At 33.6% G+C, this 16,215-nt stretch overlaps 1 protein-coding gene across 1 annotated transcript; it reads right to left on the reverse strand.

The window, feature by feature from the left end:
- Positions 1-3,802: 3,802 nt before the first annotated feature.
- On the reverse strand, positions 3,803-6,853 carry LOC126718421 (uncharacterized). Its single transcript, XM_050420601.1, has 5 exons — positions 6,697-6,853; positions 6,070-6,193; positions 4,832-4,929; positions 4,339-4,588; positions 3,803-4,256 (listed from the first exon to the last, which is right to left on the reverse strand). Exons 2-5 carry the CDS (start codon positions 6,095-6,097, stop codon positions 4,036-4,038), a joined length of 597 nt encoding a protein of 198 aa, XP_050276558.1. The 5' UTR covers positions 6,098-6,193; positions 6,697-6,853; the 3' UTR covers positions 3,803-4,035.
- Positions 6,854-16,215: the final 9,362 nt, after the last annotated feature.

Below are 16,215 nucleotides of genomic sequence, written 5' to 3' on the forward strand. Positions count from 1 at the left end.
TATTTTCTGTTTCAAAAAATAATTTTTTTATTTTTAAAATTAATTATTTTTTCTATTTTTTGAATTAAAAATCTTGTTTAAAAACTAAAAATAGACAGAAAATAAAAACTGTTTTTAAAATTTAATTTGGTAAGGAAAGTAAAAACATATAAAAAGTTGTTTTCAATTTCTAATTTTCAAAGATCAAGGAAAATACACATTTAATTTAATGAATCTGTCTTATTTAATAAGTTAGTATTAGAGTTCAAATCTTAGTAACAACATATTTTAGTATTTTCTATTTTTTTTCTTCAAAAAACTATCTTTTTAATTTCAACTAACTAAACATGTTTTTTATTTCAAAAATACAAGAAAATCATTTTTCTTTATATTCCCAAAAACAAGTTTTTGAAAATAAAAAACAAAAACGGCTACCAAACCTAATCTTAGGAGCAGGAGATTTTGCAAAATAATTTTTTTATTATTATTTTTTTGACACTATTACAAAATTATTTATTGGTAAAATAACTTTTCTACCTATCAAAAAAAAAATTTTAATTAAAAAATCTTTTTTTTAGAGAAAGTTAAAAAAAAAAACCTTAATGTGGAGTCTTGGGCACGCAACTTTAGCCTTGAATTCTAGAGTTTTTTTTTTTTTTTTTTTTTTTTTTTTTTTTTTCTTTTTCTGAGTTGAATACGCTAATATAATAATAAATCATTATGGTGCTAAGTTGACGTTTAATCTATGTTAAAATTACGGTGAAACTGACATTTTATCTTCATTAAAGTTGTGTTTTAAGAAACCATTTTATTTGTCCAATACACGAAAACTAGAGTGGTAAGTTCAATGAACTTGAAAGACGTGAAGAGATCTTAAATCTCATCTACCATATTATTAGTCTATAGAGTTTATGAGTTGAGGTTGCAATAATTTAGCTAAAAGTTAGAACATTATTTTATGATATAGTGATTTCTACCTCATACAATCATCCACGCTTGAGCAACTTCCTTTTTACTACATTTGATGCTTGACAAGTGAAGTGACCTCAAATTATTCGGGATTCTCATGAATCAAAATTTGTTGTTACATTTATCCATGGAAACTATAATCCGGACTAAAAGCTTTAAAATTAAACGATTCAAGCCCATAATTAGCTTGACTATTCCAAATTTCTAGTAGATAATAGAGACACATTTTCTTGGTTAAGGATGAACTTTGCCAATTGTTGGTTCACTTGGTTGCCTTTAGCTCATTGCCTCCCATTTTTTCAAGGTAGAGAAACGATAATTCCTACTTGGTAGCTTTTAAATGTTAGACCAACCTTCTACCATTTGGTAAAAATATATTAAACCATTTTTTTTTTCTTTTTTCTTTTTTCTTTTTTTATGGACTTTATACCCTTTTTTTTTTCTTTTTTTTCATTAAACCCTAAAATGGCACCTTGTAACTTAACTAGTTAGTACATTTTGGTGTTTTTAACTGAATCCGAGGTCAAACTTATACTCCCACTAGCTAATTTTTTCCATTTTTAAAAAATAATATGATAAAAAATAATTTAATGTCAAAACAATCAAATAACTCAAGGAGCTCATGTAAAGCATTTTATTAAAAATTTAAGATCGAAGATGCATGTTCTTACTTATAAGGTAGTCCGTGTTCATCATCATATCATTACTAGGGTTTCCTTGCTATTATATTTTGGTTACCAAGACCGCAACATGACTTTAGGAGTTAGAGGTGGCCAAAATGGCCAAATACCGTTGTTGACCAAAATTTTTAGCAATGTACCATTGTTTGCGAAATAATTAGCAATTTACCAATTTTTTAGAACTCGAGTTTGTGAAACTCGAGTTTCATGAATTTGAGTTCCATAAAAATAGCCACCGTGTCACCCACTAAGCTAAATTTTTTTAATTAAAAAAGGCTATGTGGAACTTGAGTATTGGTACTTGTAAACAAAACTCGACCTCTCTAAGCTCGAGTTATTTACAAATTTGAACTATACTGGTAGCACGCTGCCTTGCTTCTTGAAACAAGTTTCTCACCCTAGACGGTCCAACACCAACAAACATCTCCAAGAGATTTGAACCAGAAATAAAGAGAAAAGGCACACCAGATTTGAAGAGTCTTTCCTGTACCTGAGGGGCCTACCAAGAGAGCACCTTTTGGAATTTTGCTCCCAGCATGATGTGACTTTGGCTGTGTTTGGTTCGCGTAAAATCATTTCCGGAAAATATTCTATTTTCCAGAAATGCTATTTTCCGGAAAGGAAAACGTTTTCATGTGTTTGGTTGTCACAAAATTCATTTTACGGAAAATTAATTTTGGTGTTTAGTTCATTTAATCATTTTACCAGAAAATACATCAAATCCGGCGAAACGCTACGCTCGTCGATCGCGATCGTCGATCGACGAGAGACGAGCGCGCTCGTCGATCGACGAGAGACGAGCGCGCTCGTCGATCGACGAGAGACGTGCGCGCTTGTCGATCGCGATCGTTGATCGCGCCGCTCGATCGACGATCGCGATCGTGCACCGCGCCGCTCGTCGGCGCGGTGCGATCGTCGGACGAGCGGCGCGATCGTCCCTCTCTCTCTCTCTAATCTGGGCTCTCTCTTCTCTCTCTCTCTCTCTCTCTTTTTCCAGAAGTGAATTGAAGTGAAAATGAAGGCAGAAATCATTTTCCGTGGTCAAAGGGAAAATTCGTGGTCAACCGGAAATCATTTTCCGGAAAATAACGTTTTCCGTGACAGCCAAACGCATGCATTTTCCGGAAAATCATTTCCGGAATCACTTTGAAGTCGATTCAAACGCAGCCTTTATAACCTATTTGGAAGTTTAGAAAGGGAGGAGAGTAGCGGGGTAGTGGGGAGGAGAGTAGAGGGAAATTGTTATCCTCTATCTTGTTTGGATGTTTTTAAAATTAGTAAGGAGGAATGGAGTAATTACTAATTAGTCCTTCCTCTTATTTAGATGTTTTAAAAATTAGTATGGGAATGAGAGAGAATGATTAAATAGACAAATTTACCCCTATTTGAAAATGGACTTGCAACATTGGTCTATGATTAATTTGTTAGATTAAATAATTATGACTATAGCATGCAATATTTTTTTTGATAATTTTTTTTCCTGATGTGAATTAAATAATCAACATTGGTCTATGATTAAATATTTTTTCTACTTTTTTATTATACTAAAAAAAAACCATCCTTCATTGATAATAATTAAAATAAGAAAAAAAAAATGTAATATACAAATACTTTCTACTAGGCAACCGCAATGCCCATTGAACCACAAAGATCTGCCGCACCAAAGACCTCTCAGATTCCTTTTTATTTGGCAGAATAGAACGACGAAGTAATGGCCAGCCTGGTTTTGATTCTGGTAATTCTTTTATCAACACAGAAATTGAACTAGACGCTGCTTCAACAGATTGGCCAGTTGATAAAATTTATGATCCAGTGGTAGTCTGCTCATAAACCCATATGGATATCATGTAGATAAATGATCATTCCATACCAATTCCATTTACTAGAAGATTGATGAATTTCTTCTTAGTTAATTGTCTAACTAGTTTCAATAAATAATCGGACAACAAACTCATAATAAAAAATTTAAAAAAAAAAAAAAAACCAAAAACAAAAACAAAAATAAATTGGACAACAAGCATTCTCTACTTCCAAGTTCTAAATGCTCCTTTTAAGAAGAAAAATAAAAAGATTGGACATGGATATAAGTAAAAATGCATTTCCACAAATAAATTTCTTGGTGCAGGCCTACTGGCCTTTTCTTAAAAGTTAAAACTACCTACAAAGCCATGTAATGAGACAAACAAAGGGTTTATTAGCATGAAATTGCAATCAGTCATCGTTCCATCATTCCCTGCCCAATACATTGTTCTTTCCGGTTTGCATAAACGACATGACCCAAAGATTGGACACAATAAATTTCATGGTGCAGGCCTAATTGACCTTTTCTTAAAAACTACCAACAAAGCCATGTAAAGAGACAAACAAAGGGTTTATTAGCATGAAATCGCAATCAGTCATCATTCCATCACTCCCTGCTCAATACATCGATCGTTCCAGTTTGCATAAACGACATAACCCAAAGGTTGTACACAAGATGCATATTCACCTCAAATTCTTGGTAAGTACCATTCTCAAATCTCTCCTTTAAACTCACACTGGCATTACCTTCGTTCAGTACTTTCGTGTTCTTCTTCAGTGTCCCTTGAATCATTATAAGCAACCCATTTCGATGATGATCTTCAGTTCCTGTATTAAGTACATAAAATAAGAAAATTGTACTATAATTCATTCCAGAAAACAAAAAATCAATTATAAAAAAATCCAAAACCTTTGGAGTAGCTTGCACTTGTTGGAGAGCCTTCTCTCTTGAACACAACTTTCCCATTATTAACAGCAAGAACCCAACAATCCTTGGACAATTTTTTAGCACAGTACTTAGCCAACGAGGTCGATGGCCGCAATTTAACGTGGTTACGAGCAATTCCGACAATAACAGTAGCAGCAGAATATGATTGTGCTTCCCGAACTAAAATTTTCTTAATTGATGTACCTCTGCAAATCTTAAGCTTGAGATCCACCTGCAGCATTTCAACCAAATTCTCTACTTTTCAAAATTTTGTTAGCTAAAACAAAAACGCTGAAAGTACAAATTTTGATTCTTGATACAAATAACAAAATGAAATACACATGCAACTCAAGTTTTACTTTGTTTAACTTAGTTTTCTTCTTTCTAACCAACCAAAAGCAAAGCAATTATATACTAGCAAAATTCCATGAATAAATAGAACAGAACCCAGAAATAATTTTGAAGGAAACCGAACCTGTTTGAGGTTGCAGAAACCTTCATTAACGTCAAAAACAGAGTCAAATGCTTTGACAAGCGAAAGCAGAGATGACTTCCCATCTTGATCCACAATTTCTACACATATTTATCCATTTCACAACAAAAACAACAAACTATATCAAAACCCAGAAATTCAAATATGTTAAAAAAAGTGAAGCACAGGCACTTTCATATACCAGTTCCCAACAACTCATTTATCCAACTTGCACTATATAGCTTAAGTCCAACAAGGGGAAGATTATGCAATTGACACAATAAATAATATCCTGATGATAGATTACACACTGCTCAGGAAGGAATCATGGTTGAGATAGCATAGTATCAGATTATAAAATGACATACAAAAGCCAGAAAAATCAGAGTTAAGTAAACAATAGCACATCTAAGACAAAGAACAGAGAAAAAAAATACAACTTTGATACTTTATCAAGTAATATTTGGAACTTTGGAATGAAGAGTGAGACACACACAGAAAGACACATGTGAATATGCAACAGCATCTCAGGTTGTGTTTTATATGTCATTAATATATAGAGCAGGGCACAATCTAATCATATGAAAATCTTTCATGATGTTGAGTAACTCCCGACAACTCATTGTTTAGTTTCAATCATTAGATTCCTTCACGATGACATATAAAAATAAAAAATAAAAAATAAAATAAAAAGAGCAAAGAGAGAGACAACTACACAGTGAGATGCCTCACAAACTCATGTGAGTTTGATCATACACAGTCAAACAAGCAATTTATCGAACACATTGTGAGCAACTCTTTGAAACTTTAAAATTCTAGTTGATGTGCAACGAAAATCCACTCAAGTCTTGTCTTGTCCATAGGGGTCGTCCAAAGAAAAGAGAGGAAGAAGGAAGATCCTCGCCCGAGTTCAACCTCGTCCGTCCGTCCGTCCTGGGCGGACGAGGTTACTGCACCATGAACATGTTTAGCCTTGGACGAACATATCTCCACCAGGTGTGAGAGAAAACGAACCATTGCTAGTCAAGTCCAACCGTTGTGGAATGCAGACTCAAATAATCTAACTTCCATAGCAGTTATGGAAGTTACCTCTAAGCCTTTTGGACTCCTCAACAATAGGAACGGTTACCAAACAAGTAACCGCTCCCCGCATGCTATATAAACGCTTGCCAACGAAAGAGTAAGGGATTCTGATTCTGAGACTTCCAATTTACTGGAAATCACAAAAAGGCTAACTTTACCATCGGAGGGCTCTTGGCCGGCTTCCATCGGTCTCCTCTGATTTTCTGTTTGTTTTCTCAAGATTCAGTCACAGAGTCATCAACGCCCGAGACTTTCAGCCCACTGATATCATAGGATTCATCACTAGTAAAAAAAAAAAAAAAAAAAAACCCAAATCAAAAACCCATTCACAAAAAACAAGAAATTACCCAATAAAAATCACAAACACAAACCAATAATCAGAAACCTAACCATAAAATCAAACTTACACAGAATAAACAATCACAAAGCCTAGGTTTAACCATAGTTCATCCATATATCATGAACTAAAAGGATTGCAAATGTTTAGATAAAAATAAACAAGAAACACAGATCCATATATAGCTACAATATACAAATTTATGCAAGTTCACAATCTAGACTCACTCAAGCACTTTATCAAACATGTTATGAGCAATACTTTGAAACTTTAAAATTTAAGAAAAAAAAAATCCCTCAGATCCAAAACCCACCCACAAATAACATGTTATTACCCCATAAAATCACAATTAATAAGAAATTACTCAATAAAATCACAATTTTAAGAACATAGCTATTTGATTCAACTCAAAAGAAACCCATGAAACAGAAATTAAAACAGAGTTTACCTTTGTGAGAGAATGCTAGAAGAGTGAAAGACAATCCAAGAGTGAAGAAGTCGTGAGAGAGAGAGAGAGCACCAGCATGAGTTGAGAGAGCTAAGAGAGCTTGAGAAAAATTTGTGGGTTACAGAGCTGAGAGAACTAAGAGAGCTTGAGAGAAATTTGTGGCTGAGAGAGGTTGTGGGTTACAGTTTTTTTTTTTTTTTTTTTTTTTTGACGTTAAAATACCTTGTAATTTTTTTAATATAATAAGGGTAAATTAGGTAATTTACATATTTAATAATTTATGTGCTCTACTCTCCCTCCAAATCTCTCCAATTTAGGGGAATTAAAAATGAGGGGTTGGAGGTAGTTGAAACCCCTCCAAACCCCTCCCCCTCCTTCCTTAAAAAACTTCCAAACAAGGTAATTGAATTACTCTCTTTCCCTCTACTCTACCCCCCTCCTTTTTTTAACATCCAAATAGGCCATTAGTTTTGAATATAGTGAAGTCAACAAACAATTTATATCAAGCACAAGCTAAGAACACTTACATGGTACGCGGGTGTATAAAACTCTAGTAACTCATTTCAACGTAGTTTTGAAACTTGAGTTCTACGTCAAACTTGAATTTCATAAACTCAAAATTTAAAAATGTGATAAATTACCAAATATTTCTCAAACAGTGGTATTTGACCATTTCGGCCCGTTAGAGGTTTTTAACATTTTGGTTACTGGTTTTAGCCTTTCAAGTGATGCTTTGTGGGCTGAGGCCCAACCACTTTACTCGATTTCCACAATATGAAAGCAGTTGGTTTTCAAAGTTTATTCTTGAGGATGCCCCTCTTAGCCTCTTAATTTTACTAAACCAATTAGATGCTGGTCCTCACCCCCCAAGTTGTTCAATTCCTCTTATATTATAAGAAATTTTATTTGTTTTGAATTCTATCTCCTTTTGAAATGCAAATCATGTATTAAGAGCCTCAAACTCTTATTATCCAACAAAAATATAATATATATATATATATATATATTTATATTTATATATAAAAGCCTACAATGCTTATGCTCACTCTCTAGTTGATCTACCTCTCTAGCCAACAATGCTTTAATAATGACTTTTGCATCAAACACTGTCTCGCAGATGCTTAACTCTTTTGCAAAGATTAACGCCCTTCGACAAGCTAGAGCTTCAACAGTTGCAGTAGAGGTAGGGATAGAGATGCATTCTGACAGGAGTCATGGATTACTACTCTTAGTCCTGCAACACCCAGATCACTGAAGAAAGCCCCATCAAAGTTAATTTTGTAGAGTGGGGAGATGGGGGGGATCCACCTAACAGCTCTGGTCCTTTCTGATGAAACCCGTTGCTCCTGCACATGATCAGACTGATAATCCAGCAAGAGAGACTCAGCTTTAGCTCGAATTTGATGATGCTCAACACCACTTCCAAAAAATCTGCAAAGAGGTTGAATTTTTGTCTAGTACACTTCTTCAATTCATCATCAGCTTCCCATATAACAAACAACCTCTGGCAACCCCAAAGAGCATGTACTTGTGTCTTCACAATCAGAGTTACAATTTGGGCACTATATAGTTCGAACAATGTTCCTTCGTAGCAAACTGTGCACGTTGATCAAACTGTCAAGCTCTTTTTTGGTTCAACTACATTAAGACGTTGTTTTGCTTCTTCTTTCTTTTTTTCTTTTTTTTTTTTTCATTTCAAACGGTAAATTTATTATTATTATTATTATTTCTTTTGCTAGATGTTTTATTAGTTGGGTTAGTTTCTAAGTTGTAGTACGTAACTAAAAAAAATTGTTTAAGTTATTAAAAAATTGTTTTTAATGTACTAAGGGCATGAGAATAAATTTATACAAACAATATTTTCTATCATCTCACTTTCTACTTAACCAAACAAACTATATTTTCTATTCTCTCACTTTTCTACTTCTACAACCCAACACATTGAAGGAAAATTAAAAAATTTTCTATCCCTCTACGCTTCCAACCTCTTCCTATTTTTTATTCTGCCACTTTTCCAACTTCCCACTAAACGAACCATAAGAGTTTCCAAAATTGATACTCCCACTAGTTGATTTTTTCCACTTTATTCTATTTTTTAAAAGTAGTATGATAAAAAATAATTTAATGTCAAGAAAATCAAATAACTCAAGGAGTTCAAGTAAAGAATTTATTAAAAATTTAAGATAGGAGATTCACCTTCTTAATTAATTAGAAGGTAGTCTCAATTCATCATCATATCATTACTAGTGCAACATGAGTACATGACTTTAAGGCACCAATTAGGAGTTAAATATCCTTAACATTTCAGTTACTGGTTTCAACCTTTTAGGTGATGCTTTGTGGGTTGAGGCGCAGCTACTCTACTTGCTTGCCACAATATGAAAGCAGTTGGCTTTTCAAAGTTTATTCTTGAGGAAGACGCTCTTAGCCTCTTAACATTATTTATCCAATTAGATGCTCCTCCTCACCCCCACATATATTGTTCCATTGCTCTTATTTAGAAGAAATTTTATTTGTTTTGAATTCTATCTCCTTTTGAAATGCAAATCATGTATTAAGAGCCTCTAACTTATGAAAAGAAGAAGAAAAAAAACAAGGCTCTAACTCTCTGGCTAGGTGGACTTCTATTTGTAATCTTAGTGGAAACATCTCAATCTCTTCTATGCCTACCATGGTTCAACTCTACTTTGAGGGGTTCTCAAAGAAAATGTGGTGTTTGCTTTTCTTTGGTCAATATACGACTTAAAATAGAGGTCATTGACTGTGAAATTAAGAGGGCCATTTTTTCTTTTCAATCGCAGAATGCCCCCGGCCCAGATGTCTTCCACCCCAGCTTTTTACAAAGGTTTTGGAACATTGTTGGTCATTCCATCATTGCTCGCATAAAAGATATATTCTTGGCTAGAAAAATCCCACCCGACCTAAACACCACCCTCATTTGCCTTATTCCAAAAGTTGGCAAGCCTGAAACCATTCACCAATATCGCCCCCATTGGTCTTTACAACACCATCTACAAGACGATCACTAAAGTCCTTGTTCAGAGATTAAAACCTCACCTGGACAACCTCATCCACCCCTTCCAAGCCAGCTTTATCTCTGGCCAAAAGGCTAGTGACAACATTATTATCGCTCAGGAGCTCATACACACCATGTCCATTTCAAAGAGCAAGCAAGGCCTTATGGCGCTCAAAATCGAACTTAAAAAAGCCTTTGACAGAATTGAATGGGGTTTCATAAGGCATATCCTATGCTTCTTCAACTTCCCTACGGACTGGGTCGAGCTTATTATGTCCTACATTTCCACCTCTAGCCTTTTGGTCCTAGTAAACGGAGAAAGACTGAACTACTTCCTTCCTTCTAGAGGCATTAGACAAGGGGACCTCCTCTCCCCCTACACTTCATCCTTTGTATGGAATATCTTGCCCGGCTCATCCTTAATGAAGTTGACTAGTGTTCATGGTCGGGGATTAGAACTTCGAGAGACGGCCCAACCTTCTCACATCTCTTTTTTGCGGACGACCTCATTCTTTTTGCCAAGGCCACCAAATGGAACTACCAGACCATTAAAAGCACCCTTAATAACTTCTGCTCTCTTTCCGGATAGAAAATCAATTTCTCAAAATCTAGGATTTACTTCTCTCCTCATACCTCACCGGATAATATTAGCACTGCTAAAAGAGAGCTCGGTATTAGAGCATGCAACAACTTTGGGAAATATCTTGGCGTTCCCATCCTCACAAGTAAGCGAAACACCAGGGCCTTTAATTTCCTCATTGATAAGCTCCGCTCGTGACTAGCTAATTGGAAAGCTTTGGCCTTATCCCTTGTTGGTCACCTTACCCTTATCACGGCTGTCACCATTGCCATTCCCAAGGCCTGCTGAATGGGTGAGCAAAAGATGCAGTCGCCTAAGGCCCCAAGTAAAAAAAAGGCCCCTAAATTTTAACCAATAGGGTTATTTATAATCAATAAATAAAATAATATTTTTTCCTCATATGAGAAACAAATAAAAAAGAGAGAAAAATGCAACGCTTACAATATTTTTTATAATACTTTTACAACTAATGCTAAGTAGTAGGTTGTTACAACTTGTTATTAATGGCAAAAAAATAATTATAGTGATATTTTCAAATAGAAAACAAAAAACAACTTAAAACCTAGGATTTGTTGTAAAAAAATATTGTGAATGTTGCATTTCTAAAAAAAATAAGAATAATAATAAGAGGTGAGTTAACAAACTTTTACTAGTTTTCATCTAAGTCTATCACTAACCTCACTCTTTTACTTACCACTACAATCTGCCACATCAATAAGTAGGAAAAATTTTGTCAAGTTTTTTCTGTCTATAAAATTTCTAAAAAAAAGAAAAAATTTTATGTAATTCATGTTAATTAGTAGTAATTTTGTATCTAAAACAAAATAATTAATTTTCGCCTTAATCCCCCAAATACATCAAGCCGCCCCTGGCCATTCCCACGCATATCATGCACAATACCATGCTCCCCTCCAAAGTTTGCAAAGAGATCGACAAAATAAACAAAAATTTCTTATGAGGAGACTTCACGACTAAAAGAAGGATCCACCTCATGAGTTGGAATTCTGTCACCCTTCCCGAAGCCGTGGGTGGTCTAGGCATCAAAACAAGCATCCACAGGAACAAAGCCCTTCTTGCCAAACGTCTTTGGGATATTCGAACTCATCCGGAAAGCTTGCATGCTTTAATGTTTAGGAAAAAATATATTCTTACATGACTCCCCACAAACGAGCTTCCCCCACTTAGGCTAGTCTTTGCCAAGCCAAAGCCATATGTGATAAAGGTGTAAGGTGGCTAATCCGTAACGGTGAGTCCATTAGCTTCTGGCATGACAACTAGATGGGCTATAGACCTCTTAGAGGTTTCATTCATGGACCTCTAAACCGGGATGGTGACACCTTAAGGGTTAGGGAGGTATGGGACCACCAGGGGAAGTGGTCCCTTCACACCTTTCCTTTCGTTTTACCCCAACACGTTATGGACACCATCCATGGCACTCCCAAGCCCCTTTCAGCGTACACCATTTCCTCAAACTCCGCTGTCACCCATGCAGCTCGTTCATGGAAATGGCTCTGGAAGATTCCCACACTTCCTAGGATCATTACCTTCCTTTGGCTGACTTGCCATGATAGACTCATGGCCGGCTCTATGGTGGAGCAAAAAATGCAACCGTCTAAGGTCCCAAGTAAAAAAAAAGCCCCTAAATTTTAACCAATAGGATTATTTATAATCAATAAATAAAATAAATTTTTTTATTAGATGAAAAAAAAATAAAAAAATAGAGAAAAATGCAACGTCGCCCACAATATTTTTTACAACACTTGTACAACTAATGCTAAGTTGCAAGTTATTATAGCCTATTGTTGATGGCAAAAAAATAATTATAATGATATTTTCAAATAAAAAACAAAAAACAGTTTAAAATCTAGGATTTGTTGTAAAAAATATTGTGAATGTTGCACTTCTAAAAAAAAAAGAATAATAATAAGAGTTTAATTAGCAAACTTTTACTAGTTTTCATCTAAATTTGCCATTAACACCACTGTTTTACTTACCACTATCAATCTACCGCATCAAGAAGTATGAAAATTTTTGTCAAATTTTTTTGTCTTAAAAATTTTTTTAAAAAAAAAATTCTATGTAGTTCATGTTAATTAGTAGTAATTTTGCTTCTAAATAAGATGATCAATTTTCGCCTTAGGCCCCCAAATGCATCAAGCCGCCCCTGGATAGACTCCCTACCAAATTTCATCTCCGCTCCAGGCATATTCTTCATGATGATTATTGCCCCCTCTACCTCACGAGCCCAGAAACCACGCTCCATATTCTCAGAGATTGCCCTCGAGTTACCCCCTTATGGACTACTCTCTTCGACGCCAATCCCATCCCCTCTTGCTTCCAATACAGCTCCACCTTGGACTAGATACGAAGCATGACCGCGCCCCATCAACATCTTACAGCCTCAGGTATCATCCCTTGGCCCGTCCTTTTCCCCATAGCTGCTTGGTCCATTTAGTCCGCAAGAAACAAGTCGGTCATGGAGGCTTCCCAGTTTGACAGTCACACCATCCTCAAAAAAATCAACACCATTTCCACCGATCTCCATTTTGTCCTCCCTGCTAAGCATGATATCATCACAAAAACTACCATGCACATTGGCTGGACCCCACCACCTCATGGCTTCTTCAAGCTTAATATCAATGGCTTGGTCCAAAACAATCCTAGTGATGCTTGGGCGGGTGGAATCATTCGAGACTCCCACGGACGCTGGATCAGTAGTTGCACCTGGAAGATTGGCCGCACCCACTCCATGGCGAAAGAACTATGGGGCCTTCGTGATGGGCTTACTCTTGCTAGAAATCTTAATATCCGCAAACTTCTAGTTGAAGTTGACGCTAACTTTGTGGCAAATTTTTTTTCCACCGAAAGTTCTGTGCATGACACCACTCACCCCTTTAGTGCCATCATCATTGATTGCGAGTCCCTCCTCCTACTTTTTGAGGAAGTTCACATCACGCACATCCACCGCGAGGGAAACCACTGCGCAGATCTTTTGGCGAAAGAAGGGCAATGATAGCAGACAAAGTTTGACCCAAAGCATTGTCACAGAAACTTAATTGAGCAATTGTTTTTACCAGATCAACTCGATGATCATCTCACGAGAAACCGTGACAATAACATTCCAATATATAATCCTGTAGTAGATTTATTAAAAGTAAATATTAAATAGAAAACTATCTAATGGTATAACAATATCAATATAAATTGTATAACAATATCAATAGGTGTAACTTGACATTACAAACAAAAAGATATAATTATGTGAAAATTTTGTGTATTTAAAAGCTTAGGCTTTTTTTTTTTTTTTTGGTTGATAAAACTTGGACTATGTTTGGTTGGAAAGAAAATATAAATGAGTGAAAAGTGAAGATAGAACAATGGGGAGGAATTGAAGTTTTACTCCATTTGTTATCAGAAATCGGGAAGGAAGGAGAGGGCTGGGTGAAGATTTTTCACTTATCCCACGAAAAACCATCCACCCATTTTGGTAGGAAAATGGGGAGAAAAGTTACACCAAAAGTCTAAAACTACTATTTAACTGCTATGGTTAATATATATATATATATATATATATATTCCTTCCTTTTTGTATTTTGGTATTTAAGTGTTTTGAATTTTTCTTTTCTTTGAAATTTTGTTGACACTTACAAAATATATATCATATACTATATAATTGGTTGATCCATATGACTACTTCAAATTGCTGAATTTTTAGATAAACATGTAATCTTAATTATTCTTATTAATTTTATCAAATTTTTGAATAAATACAAAAGTTTTATTGTTGATATCAACTTTTCTTCTTCTTCTTTTTTTTACATTTTGTTATTTTGTTGATATCAACTTTTTTTTTTTTTGGTAATTCAATTTGTCTTTGATTTTAACCTTTTGTTATATAAATTTTTTTTTTAAAAAGGAATAAAATATTTAAAATACTAACCAGGTGAAAAAATTTAGAACAGTTTTACAATTAACTATTCTATTTATTAACAATTTGATAATCAATATCTTTTGTTCTTATATATTTTTATGTATTTATTAAATTTTTCTTATCAAAATGTTTCATTTCTGGAACGCGGCTATAGGTTAGCTATAACCGCATTTTTTAAACACTGCTATAGGACTTGCTCTAAATATATATATATATTAATCGGCTGGACCTTAGCCACATTTTTTGAACGCGGCAATGGGCCCTATCCAAAAAAGTGCGGCTAAAAACACTTAGAAACCCGGCTATAGGTTAGCTATAGCCGTGTTTTTTGTAGTGTATATTTATTGAAATTTGAAACACCTAATTTTGATTAGGAATAACGTAGAAATACTTTCCAAAAAAAAAGGGAATACCATTAGTAATTTTATTAGAGATAAACATGAAAAATAGTCATAACTAAAAAGATGAATTGATACTTTCAAATTGAGATGGGGAATTCCAACTCAGAGCATCAATGCAAAGAATAGCCCACGAAGGATGCGCAAGCTTTGGGTGTACAAGACCTCACCAAATGGTATTACTTCTCAATTCTCATCATATCTCAACGCTAATGAAGTTATTTTCAATTATTGATGCAAACTTATTATCAAGGTCTTAACTATTAGTTTTTTTTTTTTTTTTTTTTTACAAAAAATTCTTGATGTTATATATATATATATATATATCCTCTATAGTTTCTTTTCCTTTTTGTAGGTTGAAATTCACCTAAGTTTCGGTCGTAGTTTCCTCCCTTGGTTTCCAAAAAAAGAAAAAAAAATCAATTCTTATGTTAGTTACTCTACTTTTTGTTTTTTAATATTTAGTGATTTGGATTGTTTTAACTATTTAATTGAGGATACCACTTAAATATGCTTTCAATTATTTTTTTGGATTTTTTTTAACTATTGAATTTAAGGTTTTTTCATTTAAATATGCGGTGGTGATCACTTAAGCTTTAAAGCTTAATATATTACTATGCAAAGTCTCTTTATATATATATATATATTTATATATATGATAAAATCTCATTTTATATTAGTTACATAGTTATCTATCATCTCCCATTCAATTAATTTTGGACTTTTATATATATATATATATATATATAATTAATCTTGGACTTATATATGATTTTTTATATAAAAACTTAGTCTTACATAACATTCATTAATTATGTAATTTAAAGTAAAAGTTTAAATAGCTAAAAAAAATATACAGTAAAAAATTACTTTTTTTCATTACTATTTTAATATATAATTTTAATTAAATTAAAAAATATTTTCTTTAGTTTACATATGATTCTTGATTAAGTCATGCATTTCCAAGCATATACTAATATAAATGAAAAAAAATCTACTTACAAAGAGCTTGATTGAGACAATCTCAATATATTTACAACAATGTGCAAATAAAATGTGATGTTTTAATGTAAATAGTTTTAAAAAATAAATAATAATATAGATTAATAAAATGCAGCCAAATTTTGAGCTATGAAATCAATCAATAACCAGGAAGAAAAACGTTTACTTGTCATTTTATTTATTTATTTTTTTATATACCAGGATATGATAGTATTTTTTGTTGTTGTTGATAATTATGATAGTAATTATAATCTAAAATAGTAACTATTTCAATTGGATTTACAATTGACCATAATATATAAAGGAAAATTACACTTTACCACCCTAAATCATACTCTTAATTACACTTTACACTATAAACTTTCAGAATGCATAGTTACAACCCTAAATTATAACTCGTGTTTCACTTTGCACCTGTTGTCAATTGTATTGTTAATTTGGAGTATAATTTAGGATGGTAAAATATAATTATCCCTAATATATATGAAACATGTTTATTAAGACTCTCTTCTTCTTCTTCTTCTTTTTTATTTATTTTTTTTAATTTTTTATTTCATATATATATATATATATATGTGTGTGTATTAAACTT

This window comes from Quercus robur, chromosome 3 (assembly GCF_932294415.1).
Source record: "Quercus robur chromosome 3, dhQueRobu3.1, whole genome shotgun sequence".
Classification (NCBI taxonomy): domain Eukaryota; kingdom Viridiplantae; phylum Streptophyta; class Magnoliopsida; order Fagales; family Fagaceae; genus Quercus; species Quercus robur.

Coding starts and splice junctions, on each gene's coding strand:
- LOC126718421 (XM_050420601.1), bottom strand. CDS start 6,097: ATGGAAGCCGGCCAAGAGCCCTCCGATG. Junction 4,930..6,069: donor CGGCCAAGAGCCCTCCGATG/GTAAAGTTAGCC, acceptor AAATATGTGTAG/AAATTGTGGATCAAGATGGG. Junction 4,257..4,338: donor AAGTGCAAGCTACTCCAAAG/GTTTTGGATTTT, acceptor TACTTAATACAG/GAACTGAAGATCATCATCGA.